The following is a 16,042-nucleotide window of genomic DNA, read 5'->3' on the forward strand; positions in this document are numbered from 1 at the left end:
TCTTTCCCATTCTGTTGTTTTCCTCTATTTTTTTGCATCGATCACTGAGGAAGGCTCTCTTATCTCTTCTTGCTATTCTTTGGAACTCTGCATTCAGATGCTTATATCTTTCCTTTTCTCCTTTGTTTTTCACTTTTCTTCTTTTCCCAGCTATTTGTAAGCCCTCCCCAGACAGCCCTTTTTCTTTTTTGCATTTCTTTTCCATGGGGATGGTCTTGATCCCTGTCTCCTGTACAATGTCACAAACCTCTGTCCATTGTTCATCAGGCACTCTATCTATCAGATCTAGGCCCTTAAATCTATTTCTCACTTCCACTGTATAATCATAAGGGATTTGATTTAGGTCATACCTGAATGGTCTAGTGGTTTTCCCTACTTTTTTCAATTTAAGTCTGAATTTGGCAATAAGGAGTGCATGATCTGAGCCACAGTCAGCTCCCGGTCTTGTTTTTGCTGACTGTATAGAGCTTCTCCATCTTTGGCTGCAAAGAATATAATCAATCTGATTTCGATGTTGACCATCTGGTGATGTCCATGTGTAGAGTCTTCTCTTGTGTTGTTGGAAGAGGATGTTTGCTATGACCAGTGCGTTCTCTTGGCAAAACTCTATTGGTCTTTGCCTTGCTTCATTCTGTATTCCAAGGCCAAATTTGCCTGTTACTCCAGGTGTTTCTTGACTTCCTACTTTTTCATTCCATTCCCCTATAATGAAAAGGACATCTTTTGGGGGTGTTAGTTCCAAAAGGTCTTGTAGGTCTTCATAGAACCATTCAACTTCAGCTTCTTCAGTGTTACTGGTTGGGGCATAGACATGAATTACTGGTAATATTGAATGGTTTGCCTTGGAAACGAACAGAGACCATCCTGTCGTTTTTGAGATTGCATCCAAGTACAGCATTTCAGACTCTTTTGTTGACCATGATGGCTACTCCATTTCTTCTAAGGGATTCCTGCCCACAGTAGTAGATATAATGGTCATCTGAGTTAAATTCACCCATTCCAGTCCATTTTAGTTCACTGATTCCTAGAATGTCAACGTTCACTCTTGCCATCTCCTGTTTGACCACTTCCAATTTCCCTTGATTCATGGACCTAACATCCCAGGTTCCTATGCAATATTTCTCTTTACAGCATCGGACCTTGCTTCTATCACCAGTCACATCCACAGCTAGGTATTGTTTTTGCTTTGGCTCCATCCCTTCATTCTTTATGGAGTTATTTCTCCACTGATCTCCTGTAGCATATTGGGCACCTACCGGCCTGGGGAGTTCCTCTTTCAGTATCCTATCATTTTGCCTTTCCATACTGTTCATGGGGTTCTCAAGGCAAGAATACTGAAGTGGTTTGCCATTCCCTTCTCCAGTGGACCACATTCTGTCAGACCTCTCCACCATGACCCATCCATCTTGGGTGGCCCCACAGGGCATGGGTTAGGTTCATTGAGTTAGACAAGGCTGTGGTCCATGTGATTAGATTGACTAGTTTTCTGTGATTATGGTTTCAGTGTGTCTGCCCTCTGATGCCCTCTCACAACGCCTACCATCTTACTTGGGTTTCTCTTACCTTGGACATGAGGTATCTCTTCCTGTGTTACTTGGGTTTCTCTTACCTTGGACATGGGATATCTCTTTACAGCTGCTCCAGCAAAGCACAAGCACTGCTCCTTACCTTGGACGAGGGATATCTCCTCACCACCAGCCCTCCTGACCTTGAATGTGGAGTAGCTCCTCTCAGCCCTCCTCAGCCCTCTCAGCCCTCCCACGCAGCCACCACTCACTGGACATGGGGTTGCTCCTCTCGGTGGCTGCCCCTGACGTGTGGTAGCCCCTCTCGGCGGCCGCCCCTGACGTGGGGTAGCTCCTCTCAGCCTATTTTTCCTTCTTTATAGAAGGACCTCCACTGTCCATTCACTTTGATTCCATACTTCAATTTTCGTATTTCCTTCTGTTCAGTTAAAGCTGCATGAATATTCAAAATCTATCCCTGGCTGACATTCCATGCAAAATGCCTTGGGTAGTTTTGAGAGCATTTCATTTTCAGCTCTTAGAAAAGGCAGGACTGCTCATGTTCATCTAGGAATATATTCAATAGGCAATCCCAGCTCTACCATTTACTGGCAGTTTGATCTTGGGCATTTCATCTTTTGGGGCCCTAATTTCCTCAGGTATAAAATACAGATGATATGAGTAGCTGCCTCGTGAGTTTGTTGTGAGGATTAGATGGATATACATAAAAAATTTAAGACACAGGAAGTGCTCCATGAGTATTAGCTTTGGCTGGTATTGTCATCATTATCATTAGCTGCATGCTAATGTTGATGCTAGAACAGCATTGACTCTGTCATTTAATTATTTCTTTTAGCCATTGTTTATTGCCTGTCTCCCCCTGCCCAAAATAGAAACTTAGTTGTATTCACTGATGTGGGCCCAGCACCTGGAACTTGGAATGGCACATAGTAGGTGCTCAAAATACTTACTGAATGAATGAATAGACAGATGAACACATAAGTAGCTCAGGAGACTTGACTGCCCTCTTGCTTTTGCACCAGCTGTGCTTCTCCCCGGAGTGGGCCCCAGTACCAGTTCATCATTTAATGCCACACACGACAGCATGAAATGAGAGGAGACTGGGACCCCTGGCCTCAGGTTCCTGAGACCCACTTCCTTATTGCTTGTCAGAAAATACACTAGGAAAACTTAGATGGATGCAATTTAGATTTTATATATAGCCATACTGCTCAGAACCAAGCATATTATATGTAAATCCAAATTTTGATTATCTAATCCACAATGGGGGATGAAAAACCATAAAATAGCCATTTTAACATATGGTATATAATATTTCTTGAGATTAATATTTTATGGTTCTGAGTTGAATTCAAAGCCTAAGAGCCAAAGAGACTTTTAGTGGCTATCACCTCAGATAGATATATATATATATATCTTTTACTTAGCTTTATTCTTTTCAATTTTAAAACACTGGGAAACCTTCCCAAAGTGCATTTTCCAAAGGAAAATCTCCACCAAGAGCTCAAATTGGTGCTAATCTAGTTAAGAAATACAACTCTTGGCAATCGTAGAATGAAGTCCTCTTGTTTAGCTTCTATTGCTGGATATAACTGTTCCCATGAGTAAGTCTTTATTTCAACCCTGTACTTCACTGAATTGTTCCCTGAGTACTGAGTACTGAACTGTCTGTAAGAAGATACAGATGCCATTTGTGCTCACATCTGCATGGAAGGGCAAGATCTAGCATAAGCTCTGGCATTAACAGTTGGTGTTAAAGTAGTTTGATTGTATGAGCAATCATGGGGGCTTTCTTTGAATGTATACCATTAGCATTCCTGGAATCCAGATAATCCTGGAGATAAAGTTATTTCAGGGACCTGAGATCTACTGCATTAGCAAATCCTTTTGCTTAACTTGAGAGCAAAGCTCAAGCATTGGAAGGAGGGTGTGTGTACTTGCCCAGCCTCATCTTGGCCTCCTAGCCCTTAACTCGTATCCTGTTGCTGTCAGTAGTACCCATAACTCTTGAAACACTAGGAACTATCTAGATGCTGTTTAGAGATTGAGAGCCATTGGTGGCAATTCTTTGGTGTATATATGAACTACTTGCTCTTTGCTTAATGTTTCACTTCTCTTGTCATTTGAGAGATTTCCACATGACATATGGGGGAGGAAAACAGAAAAATTGAGTATGTTAGAGTTTTATTTTTTTAATAATGACATTATACATTTTAAAATTTTTAACAATTTTCACTTGGAACCACACTTCAAAGACTTTAATAGCTACCCACTATTTTTCTCTAGGACATCTAGAATTGTTGTAAAAAAAAAATATGATCAAAATGGTTAAGACAGACTTTTCTTTCATTGTTGCTGGAAAGTGTTAGCTCATTCCCAAGGTTTAAAAGCATTAGTTATTAGTTATGAATATAATTTTACAATGATCTTTTAGTATGCTTATCTCTGTTCACGATTAGTAGGAAACACTTGAGTTCTACTTCCAATACCTCCATCCTGGATTCTCAGAAAGCTACAGGTAAATATGCTTGGAGATATTTTCCTCTCATGGAAGGCATATACTTCTCTAGCTGCAAGTTGTTCTTGGCTAAAGACTCAGAGAAGATAAAATAACCTTGAGCAAGATATTCTTTGTTGGAAAACTTTGCGAATTGTGTGATTGTGTTCCACTCTCAAAACTGGGGCTTTGGTAGCCTTGACAGGGACAAAGATACGTCAGAGGTCAAGTTGCAAAAACCTACACACCATGGAGATATTGGGGCAACCCAAGAAATTGATAGGTGAAACAGAGAGGTTTGGGACATACTCAGGGTTCCAACTTATTGAATAAATGTAACCTCTGGGGAGCAGGTCAGTGGTAAAGAATCCACCGCCAATGCAGGAGACGCAGGTTTGATCCTTGGGTTGGGAAGGTCCCCTGGAGGAGAAAATAGCAACCCACTCCACTATTCTTGCTTGGAGAATTCCGTGGGCAAAGGAGCCGGAGCCTGGCGGGTGACAGTCCTTAGGGCTGCAAAGAGTCAAACATGACTGAGCATACATGCACACAAGGGAGCAGGCATAGAATATGATTATAATGGAGGAAATGGACAAATTAATTGACTCTCCTAACACCACATGTCTGAAGAGTGTGTCAACAAAAAGAGGATGCTCAGTATAGGGTTGTTATTTTGGCACATTTACCTAGTACTGTCAAAGGGGTGGCGCTAGTAGAAACTGAATCTGATAGACAAGAAAGTTCCAGTCACCAGAGATGGGGATTTGGCTATAGAGCAGGACCTGGCCTAGATGAAATGGCCCATAAGGTATTCCTTTGTTCTGATCAGCTCTTCTGCCCATGAGTGAACATTCTGGTTAGTAATCTGGCTCCTGATGTCTTGGTGATGTGAAAGGGCCTGACCTGGAAAGATTCACTGTGAGAGAGTAAACTGGCATACCTGATCATGCACCAGCCTTTTGGAAATCCCTCAGTGTGAGTTTCCCTCAGTGGATGCAAACAGTTCTGTAAGACCTACCCAAGCACACATGCAGACTTGTAATGCTGAAGGTCATGGAGCAGCCAGCCTCTCAGGGATCCCTCACAGCTCGTCACACACCAGGAATGGCCCAGTCTAATCAGGCCTAATCAAATTACCAGGAGGGGAGACACTCTTGATAAAGCCTGGTCCGAGAGAAGTCTGACTGCAGTCCCTGGTTCTGATAGTTAGATGATGTTAGGAACCCTCGGAAGAATAGGACAGAGACCTACTGAGTGGATCTGCTATATAAACACGTGATTTGTCACCAAGGAATTGGGTCAGAGATTCCATCATGACTCACTTCATGGTGGGACATCAGCTTAGGTTGTTAAATGCCTGTTTTTTTCTGCTCAAGAGTCAGACTGATTCTTGAATCTAAAAAATGGGTAGAACTACAAGAATGGATTAAGGATTTATCAAGTCTATTATATTTTTGTTTCTAGGAACTGGGAAGGAAAAAAAACTTATGCACAAGAGGCTTATTAGCTCATTTAGAAACATTTAGGGATAGAACTGGCCTCAGGCACAGACTGACACTTGGGCTCAAATGATGTCACCAGATTTCTCTTGTCTCAGATCCGTGTTGCCTCATATCTCATACAGATTCTCTGCTACTGAGGTCACAAAATGATAGCTACTCTTGATCCATTCCCAGCACTTTGAATACATCAGAAGAGAGAAAGAATCTCTTTCACAGGGCCCTTGAATAGCTCCCCCATTATAGTTGGGTAACTTGTCCATCCCTGAACTTACCACTTGGAAATATGATTCTCTGGTTGGTCAGTGCCTGAGTCATTTGACCACCCGTGAAACTAAGGGTATAATTGCCTTCATTAGAGAAGTACCTGGGAGGTGTCTGAGGAAGTCCTGCTGCTAAGGAGTATGTAACAGCTCACCTGCCCAATCAGCTAGCCCTGAAGATGGACGTCACTGGGAGGCCATCGCTGGCCTTGGTGACCCAAGTGAGAGGATGGGGGCCAGCAGGCCCTTTCCCACCCCTTCACCTTCCTTCCTCCCACCACATTGCATTCCCCATCACAACGATCACTATAGTTTTGCATTTTCTTCATTAGTTATTCAACTTCACAAATGTTGATTGAACACCTATCACAAACCTAGAATTGTAGGAGGTATTAGAAGGGGATAATCGATGGGTAGAAAGAAGCACTTTCCACATGAACAGTTAGAGAAAAACTACTTTTTTATTTCTAATATAATAATGTAAAGTCGAACACATTGTGCACTTGTGCAACTTTTGCTTTAGACTTAGCCTAAGGAGTGGGGTTGATTGTCAGAATAATTAATGGCAAGGAAGGCATACTATTCATTTGCAAGAAAACAATTTGTATTTTCCAAATATTATTCCCTGATTAGGTAATTGAGTGCTGATAGCACTATTTTATATGTAAGGACATCAATATTCTATTACAAAGTACATAAAAAAGAGAATTATTTCAGGATCCAGAATACCTTTAGTTTTTAGCCTTACATTCAGTTTAGTCTTATGTTCATTCATCTTTTTTCTTTTTAATTTCATTAGCTGAAACTTTAGATTTTAAGATGCAGTCAGGTAGCAACTTATTCAACATTCCTTGGATTTTTCTCAAGTATAAATCTGAGTTATTCCTCTCATCATTGATTTCTGATTATCCTAAGGATCAATTCCAAACTCCTTAGCATGGTGCCAGACCTTTCATAATCATACCCCTGTTTACCTTTCCAGTCCCCTCTTTCATCTTCTATCCCAGTTTTCCCAGCTGTACCCCATATCATCCATTCTGAACTATTTACAGTTCCCCAGATGCACAGGAGAAGGCAATGGCACCCCACTCCAGTACTCTTGCCTGGCAAACTTCCATGGAGCTTGGAAGGCTGCAGTCCATGGGGTCGCTGAGGGTCGGACACAACTGAGCGACTTTACTTTCACTTTTCATTTTCATGCATTGGAGAAGGAAATGGCAACCCACTCCAGTGTTCTTGCCTGGAGAATCCCAGGGACTCGGGAGCCTGGTGGGCTGCCGTCTATGGGGTCGCACAGAGTCAGACACGACTGAAGCGACTTAGCAGCAGCAGCAGATGCACAAGTTCTCCCATCTCTCTGCCTTCTCACACGCTTTTCCTTTGGTCTACTCTTTTCTTTTGTCTACTTTTTTCTACTCTTTTGTCTTGCTATTCCCCAGGCATCTGTTACTCATCCAGCAGGTCTCAGTGAAGATTCACCTTCTCCAGGAAGTCTTCCTTGACAATCTCTTGAGACTGGGCTAAGCTCCTTTTTTGCTTCCTTATTTCTCTCCACTTTCCTTACCATGACCTTCATTAGCCTATGCTATTAAGTGCCTATTTGCCTCTAAGTCTCTCTAACTAGAACAAGAGTTGCATGAATTCCCAAATACAAGGAAGATAAAGTGGGCCCTGTATTTTCACAGCTGTTCTCTGGGAGCTTAGTTCAATAAATATTTTTTGAATGAATGAATAAATGAATGAAGAACAAGCCACTTATTATTTGTTGATTTCTTGTATTTCCTCAGAATTACAACCGCCCCCCTGTGATGGCATTAGCCATCCCCATTGCAGTGAAATTCCTCCACAGAGGCAACAAGGAACTGTGCAGGAATATGTCCAACTACCTGTCCCTGGCTGCAATTACCAAGGCGGACCTCCTGGCTGATCACACCGAGGTTATAGTAAAGAGCATACTCCAAGGTATGGTGTAAAGGCTGAGCCTGGGGGTGTGTTTTAGGAGTCGTTTTAAAGTATTTTCATAAAACAGCTATGGTTTGTGGGAAGTGAGACTTAAGTATTGAGAGGTACATTGCATTCTCTGCTTTGCTGCTAGGTGTCTGGATTTAAGGTTACTTGAATTGGGTGAGTCTGGGTCTCTTCACCAGGCAGGTGAATTCTTTAAACTCCTTAGATGAGTTGTATGCCATTCCATTCTCCAGGGGATCTTCCTGACCCAGGGATTGAACCTGGGTCTCCTGCATTGCAGGCAGATTCTTTACCAGCTGAGCCACCAGGGAGGCCCTTCTTTGTGCTTCTTTCCAACTCTATGGGTCTCATTTGGAGATGGTGTTTTCTGTGCCTCTGGTCATCTTGTCCGACTACCAACTGTGCAGAACCTGTCTGTACTGAGTGGACTGTGTTCCACTGCTCTCAGTGGCAGATGGAAAAGCTCATCATCTGAAGTTTTCCAAAAGTATGAAATGCCAAATGAAATACACCAGAGAATGTGTAAAGACTTCTTAAATGTGAACATGATTTGGAACTGATTTGTAATTGTATTAAATACTATCATGGAGCATCAGATCAGGACATCTCTGTTAATGCTTTCATATTTGAATGAAAGAGATCAAGCTAGTCCAGTCAGAATATTCTCTTCTCTTGTGGCTTTTCCTTTGGTTTTAGATCTCTCAGAAACTTCTTTCTTTTGTGTGGTTTGGGATCAAAGAACAATATTTGGTATTATTTGATATGGACTCAAATATCCCCAGCCTCAAATGTCTGAAGTCCTTGAGTATCTTGGCCCAGCTTTGATTGCCACATGCCCCACATGCTCAAGTGGAGCATCAACTTTTTGGAAAGTGCTCTCACAGCAAGTATTTCTGAAAGTCCCCAGTATTCTCTTCTTGGTACAGCAGAGTGTGGTGATGTCCATGTGTACCACCCTGAGCCCACCAAACTCTGTGGCTATTACCATGAAGATCCCAGGAATGGACATGACCCCATTCTTCACTGCCTGGGATGGAAACCTCTGTCTCTTTGTACTGCTACTACCCCTGAAATTTCAGAAGCCACTAGTCCTCAGTCCACTGTGGTAGCATGGGCCAGGATGCAGGATGGGAAGAACACCTGTCTTTCTCCTTGGTGTTACGTTTTGGTGGAGAGCCAGAGAAAGGTTGCTTGGCTCCCAGCGTCAAAGTATGACACTGAGTTTTCAGTAAAATATGTTGTTCCATTTTATCTAAAATTCTTTCTCTCTCCCCTAGGCTCAACTATTCGCCCAAGAGTCAGGCTCAGTTCAGTTCAGTCGCTCAGTCGTGTCCGACTCTTTGCGACCCCATGAATCGCAGCACACCAGGCCTCTCTGTCCATCACCAACTCCTGGAGTTTACCCAACTTATGTCCATCGAGTTGGTGATGCCATCCAGCCATCATATCCTCTCTCATCCCCTTCTCCTCCTGCCCCCAATGCCTCCAGGCATCAGAGTCTTTTTCAATGAGTCAACTCTTCACATGAGGTGGCCAAAGTATTGAAGTTTCAGCCTCAGCATCAGTCCTTCCAATGAACACCCAGAACTGGTCTCCTTTAGAATGGACTGGTTGGATTCTCCTTGAATCCAAGGGATTCTCAAGACTCTTCTCTAAAACCACAGTTCAAAAGCATCAATTCTTTGGCGCTCAGCTTTCTTCACAGTCCAACTCTCACATCCATACATGACCACTGGAAAAACCATAGCCTTGACAAGACGGACCTTTGTTGGCAAAGTAATGTCTCTGCTTTTCAATAGGCTATCTAGGTTGGTCATAACTTTCCTTCCAAGGAGTAAGCGTCTTTTAATTTCATGGCTGCAGTCACCATCTGCAGTGATTTTGGAGCCCCCAAAAATAAAGTCTGATACTGTTTCCACTGTGTCCCCATCTATTTCCCATGAAGTGATGGGACCAGATGCCATGATCTTCGTTTTCTGAATGTTGAGCTTTAAGCCAACTTTTTCACTCTCCTCTTTCACTTTCATCAAGAAGCTTTTTAGTTCCTCTTCACTTTCTGCCATAAGGGTGGTGTCATCTGCATATCTGAGATTATTGAGATATCTCCTGGCATTCTTGATTCCAGCTTGTGCTTCTTCCAGCCCAGCGTTTCTCATGATGTACTCTGCATATAAGTTAAATAAGCAGGGTGACGATATACAGCCTTGACGAACTCCTTTTCCTATTTGGAACCAGTCTGTTGTTCCATGTCCAGTTCTAACTGTTGCTTCCTGACCTGCATATAGGTTTCTCAAGAGGCAGGTCAGGTGGTCTGGTATTCCCATTTCTTTCAGAATTTTCCACAGTTTATTGTGATCCACACAGTCAAAGGCTTTGGCATAGTCAATAAAGCAGAAATAGATGTTTTTCTGGAACTCTCTTGCTTTTTCCATGATCCAGCAGATGTTAGCAATTTGATCTCTGGTTCCTCTGCCTTTTCTACAACCAGCTTGAACATCAGGAAGTTCATGGTTCATGTATTGCTGAAGCCTGGCTTGGAGAATTTTGATCATTACTTTACTAGCGTGTGAGATGAGTGCAATTGTGTGGTGGTTTGAGCATTCTCTGGCATTGCCTTTCTTTGGGATTGGAATGAAAACTGACCTTTTCCAGTCCTGTGGCCACTGCTGAGTTTTTAAAATTTGCTGGCATATTGAGTGCAGCACTTTCACAGCATCATCTTTCAGGATTTGAAATAGCTCAACTGGAATTCCATCACCTCCACTAGCTTTGTTCGTAGTGATGCTTTCTAAGGCCCACTTGACTTCACATTCCAGGATGTCTGGCTCTAGGTGAGTGATCACAGCATTGTGCTTATCTGGGTCACAAAGATCTTTTTTGTACAGTCAGGCTAGTAACACATTAATCCTCCAGTTCTCAAAATACCTATGGCCCACCATGGACTAATGTACCAGACATTCCCAAGAAGAATTCTTAGTATCCACCCCTAGCCCCAGACATCTGACCAGCCAGCCTAGTGGTCTGCCAGATGCGTCTGCCTAAACCCCAGCCGTGACAGTGGAAATTTATCACTCTACCTGTACTCCCTTCTGAAGACTTATTGATATCACTAGTACATATTATTCACGTCTCATTTTCTTCAGCTACAAGAATGAATTGCTAATTTCTCTTTATACATGATCTTAAATTTGCTAGAAGTCCAGGAAGGCAATTATGCTTTTTTTATCACCTTGGCTACATATTTGGTACAGATTTTATAGGAATTACAAACACTTATACATGCCACACATTTTAAAATCATGGTAGTTAGACTTGCAAGTAACTGATTTATGATGGAAAAACATTAAATTGTCTCTCTGTAGCAGCCAAGAACTTAGCTCATGTATTTGTTTTTTTAATTTTTTTGAAATGCACTTTCAATGACAAAGAAATCTTTTGAAACACAAAATACACTTTCTGAGTTCACTGCAAGTATTTGAAATAAACAAATGATTTAGTTGATTTGATCCGGCACTATGCAAACCATCATAAAATAAATGATAATTTAACCTATGAAAGGTTGGGACTGAATATTTCAGGGTTAGTTTTTTAGGACTGATGTGTCTGTAAGATACTGCAGTCACTCACACAAACCTATCAGACTTTGAGTTGCGAAACAGAAGGGATCTTGGTGTCTTTGAATAGTAAGTTTCCTGCTTTGCAAATCTGTGTATGTATACCCTGCTAAACATTGACATTTCTTAGTTTTCTCCCCTTTAGATCTTCCTCCTTGATTTATATTATCCTAATCCTTATTCTCCCATTTTTATACTTATGCAGAAAATGCTAAAGTGTTAGTTGTTTGATTTGATCTGAGTTTTTATAAGACTGGAATTATAAAATTCAGTTACCCAGGAAGTGCCTGAATTCCTACCAATTGTCATCCATTCAGTGATAACAATAATAATTGTAATAGCAGTAATAACTACAGTGGCTAGAATTTATTTCATGCTCCCTTTATGCCAAATGCTGAACTAAGCATTTTATACCAATTAAGTCATTTAATTCCCACAAGAATTCTTTAACCAAAGTCCTATTATTATCCCACTTACCAATTAGTTATATTTTAAGTAACAGAAGCCCAAGTATAAATAGTTTGATGATGAAAAAGAGGAAGAGAAGGAGGAGGAGGAGTCCCTTATTGGCACGCATGACTAAAAAAAATGCATTAGTATATCAGACTTCCCATATGGCTTGATTCAGGACTCAAATGTGATCCCCAAAGTCATTACTCAGTTCTGCTTCCTGTGGATTGCTTTCACTTTCATGTTTCATGTAATGGACCTCTCTGTCTTCCACTCACATTATCATGAATACCAGTTAAGAAAAAAATTCCATATCTCTGTTTGACCTGACATGGGCCACATGCCCATTTCTGAACCAATCCATCTTTGTTGCAGGGGCATATCATACTTCAACTGGCTGGACTTGGGTCGTGAGCCACCCTCAGAGCAGGAGTTCATAATAAACTGCAGCAGAACCACATGGATGGGGAGTAGATAACCCCCAAGTCCACTGTTGCTAACAGTGTTGTAAATTAATGCTGGGCAAGCGACTGAACTAAACTGAACTGAAGCCTTATATTCCTGGATTGGGAAGATCCCTGGAGAAGGGCATGGCAACCCATTCCAATATTCTTGCCTAGAGAATCCCATGACAGAGGAGCCTGGTGGGCTACAGTCCATAGTATCACAAAGCATCAGACACAACTGAAGTGACTTAGCAGCAGCAAGCCTTATATAAATGTTTATCTTTATTCCTTTATACATCTTAAGAGATTCAGTTCATTGCTTTGGCATGCCAAGATCTAACTGATAATGATCCTTTCATTTCAATATATCTGCAATTCTTCCAAAGTTCTTGCTGTCTGTAAATTTTATGAACAGAACGATTCTACCTTCTTTTTAAAACACTATTGAAAAGGTACATCCAATGCAGCTAGTATTCTTGCCTGGAGAATTCCATGGACAGAAGAGCCTGGAGGTCCATGAGGTCTCAAAGAGTTGGACATGACTGTTAGTTGCCTAGTTGTGTCGAACTCTTTGTGACCCCATGGACGGTAGCCCACCAGGCTCCTCTGTCCATGGAATTCTCCAGGCAAGAATACTGGAGTGGGTAGGCGTTCCCTTCTCAAGGGCATCTTTCCAACCCAGGGATCGAACCAGGGTCTCCTGCTTTGCAGGCGATTCTTTACCATCTGAGCCACAAGGGAAGCCCAAATCAATCATAAGAGACTGTCAGATGGGCTTAAATATTTATCCCTGAAGGCTAGTTCCAAGCCAGTTTTTTGCTATTTCCCATTATTAATGATTGTATATAAGTTATACTGTTTACTTTTACATTAAATATAACTACGAATTCCTTTATTTAAATTCCTTAGATCTGTTTGTCTGTTTTGTGTTCTTTGAATTCTCCCAGTGAAAAAGAAATTGTAAAAGTCCTTCTTGGAGAGAGGATTAAAAGCATGACCAGAATGTTTTCTTTATTTGTGCTTGAGAGCTAAGGAGATAGAAAACCTGAATGTCCCTGTATCAAATAATTCTGTCAGCATTTTTAAGTCAGCCCACCAAAAAAAAAAAAAAAGAAGAAGAAGGCTACTACATTTAGTACTATATGCAAATTAGAACAAATTTGAAATAAGTGATTACAGTCTTATCTAAACTTTTTCATATAATTGAAAAAGAAGTACATTCTCCAACTAATTTTATAAGGCAGGCATGAAAGTGAAAGTCGCTCAGTCAGGTCAGACTTTTTTCGACCCCATGGACTGTACAGTCTGTGGAATTCTCCAGGCCAGGATACTGGAGTGGGTAGCCTTTCCCTTCTCCAGGGGATTTTCCCAACCCAGAGATCATACCCAGGTCTCTCGTATTGCAAGTAGATTATTTACCAGCCAAGCCACAAGGAAATAAGGCAGATTTAGCAGTGATATAAATACCAAAAGACAATATAGGAAAGAAAAATATAGACTCATCTTAGTTATGAACATAGATGCACATATCATAAATAAAAATTTTAGGAAAACAGTTCTAGCAATGCATAAAGAATTCTTAACATTCGTTGAGTTCTTGCTCTGTACCCGGTTTGGTTCAGTTCAGTCACTCAGTCATGTCCGACTCTGCAACCCCGTGGACTGCAGCACATGAGGCCTCCCTGTCCATCACCAACTCCCGGAGTTTACTCAAACTCGTGTCCATTGAGTCGGTGATGCCATCCAACTGTCTCATCTTCTGTCACCCCCTTCTCCTCCTGCCTTCAATCTTTCCCAACATCAGGGTCTTTCAAATGAGTCAGTTCTTTGCATCAGGTAGCCAAAGAATTGGAGCTTCAGCTTCAGCATCAGTCCTTCCAATGAATATTCAGGACTTATTTCCTTATTTCCTCTCACATCCATACATGACTACTGGAAAAACCATAGCCTTGACTAGATGGACCTTTGTTGGCAAAGTAATGTCTCTGGTTTTTAATATGCTGTCTAGATTGGTCATAGCATTACTTCCAAGGAGTAAGCATCTTTTAATTTCATGGCTGCAGTCACCATCTGCAGTGATTTTGAAATTAAAAAAAAAATAAAGTCTGTCATTGTTTCCACTGTTTCCCTACTTATTTGCCATGGAGTGATAGGACCGGATGCCGTGATCTTAGTTCTCTGAATGTTGAGTTTTAAGCCATCTTTTTCACTCTCCTCTTTTGCTTTCATCAAGAGGCTCTTCAGTTCTTCTTTGCTTTCTGCCATAAGAGTGATGTCATCTGCATATCTGAGGTTATTGATATTTTTCCCAGCAATCTTGATTGCAGCTTGTGCTTCATCTAGTCCAGCATTTCTCATGATGTACTCTGCATAGAAGTTAAATAAGCAGGGTGACAATATACAGCCTTGATGTACTCCTTTCCCAATTTGAAACCAGTCTGTTGTCCATTGTTCCATGTCCAGTTCTAACTGTTGCTTCTTGACCTGCATACAGGAGGCAGATCAGGTGGTCTGGTATTCCCATCTCTTGAATTTTCCAAAGTTTGTTGTGATCCATACAGTCAAAGGATGTAGAATAGTCAATAAAGCAGAAGTAGATGTTTTTCTGGAACTCTCTTGCTTTTTCATGATCCAACGGATGTTGGCAATTTGGTCTCTGGTTTCTCTGCCTTTTCTAAATCCAGCTTGAACATCTGGAATTTCATGATTTACATATTGTTGAAGCCTGGCTTGGAGAATTTTGAACATTACTAGTGTGTGAGATGAGTGCAATTGTGCAGTAATTTGAGCGTTCTTTGGTATTGCCTTTCTTTGGGATTGGAATGAAAACTGACCTTTTCCAGTCCTGTGGCCACTGCTGAGTTTTCCAAATTTGCTGGCATGTTGAGTGCAGCACTTTCACAGCATCATCTTTTAGAATTTGAAATAGCTCAACTGGAATTCCATCACCTCCACTAGCTTTGTTTGTAGTGGTGCTTTCTAAGACCCACTTGACTTCACATTCCAGGATGTCTGGCTCTAGGTGAGTGATCACACCATCGTGATTATCTGGGTCATGAAGATCTTTTTTGTACAGTTCTTCTGTGTATTCTTGCCACCTCTTCTTAATATCTTCTACTTCTGTTAGGTCCATACCATTTCTCTCCTTTATTGTGCCCATCTTTGCATGAAGTGTTCCCCCCTTGGTATCTCTGATTTTCTTGAAGAGGTCTCTAGTCTTTCTCATTCAATTGTTTTCCTCTATTTCTTTGCATTGATCACTGAGGAAGGCTTTCTTATCTCTCCTTGCTATTCTTTGGAACTTTGCATTCAAATGGGTATATCTTTCCTTTTCTCCTTTGCTTTTTGCTTCTCTTCTTTTCACAGCTATTTGTAAGCCCTCCTCAGACAACTGTTTTGCCTTTTTGCACTTCTTTTTCTTGGGAATGGTCTTGATCCCTGCCTCCTGTACAATGTCATGAACTTCCATCCATAGTTCTGTACATGGTACTAGTCTTTTAACATAATTCTCCTAACAGCTTATGAGGGAGGAACTATTGTGATCTTCACTTTATAAAAGTTAAATTATCCCAGGAGAATGCAACCTAAGCATTTTGGAGAGCTTTCTGACACTGATTAAGAGGATATAATATGGATATAATTATTATTATATATAATTAAGGTTATAGTTAAGAAATATATATATATAGGCTTCCCAGGTGGTGCTAAGGTGAAGAACCCACCTGCCAATGCAGGAGACATAAGGGACTCGGGTTCCATTCCTAGATTGGAAAGATCCC

At 41.3% G+C, this 16,042-nt stretch overlaps 1 protein-coding gene across 5 annotated transcripts in view; it reads left to right on the plus strand.

The window, feature by feature from the left end:
• Window positions 1-16,042, plus strand: part of VEPH1 (ventricular zone expressed PH domain containing 1) — a 276,866-nt gene that overhangs the window by 68,437 nt on the left and 192,387 nt on the right. For all 5 annotated transcript variants that reach the window (XM_059888800.1, XM_010801453.4, XM_005201776.5 and 2 more), the window contains exon 4: window positions 7,573-7,747. In XM_059888800.1, coding sequence (XP_059744783.1) covers window positions 7,573-7,747 — 175 coding nt within the window. The remainder of the gene's footprint in view (window positions 1-7,572; window positions 7,748-16,042) is intronic.

The sequence above is a fragment of the Bos taurus genome, chromosome 1 (genome assembly GCF_002263795.3).
Source record: "Bos taurus isolate L1 Dominette 01449 registration number 42190680 breed Hereford chromosome 1, ARS-UCD2.0, whole genome shotgun sequence".
NCBI lineage: Eukaryota > Metazoa > Chordata > Mammalia > Artiodactyla > Bovidae > Bos > Bos taurus.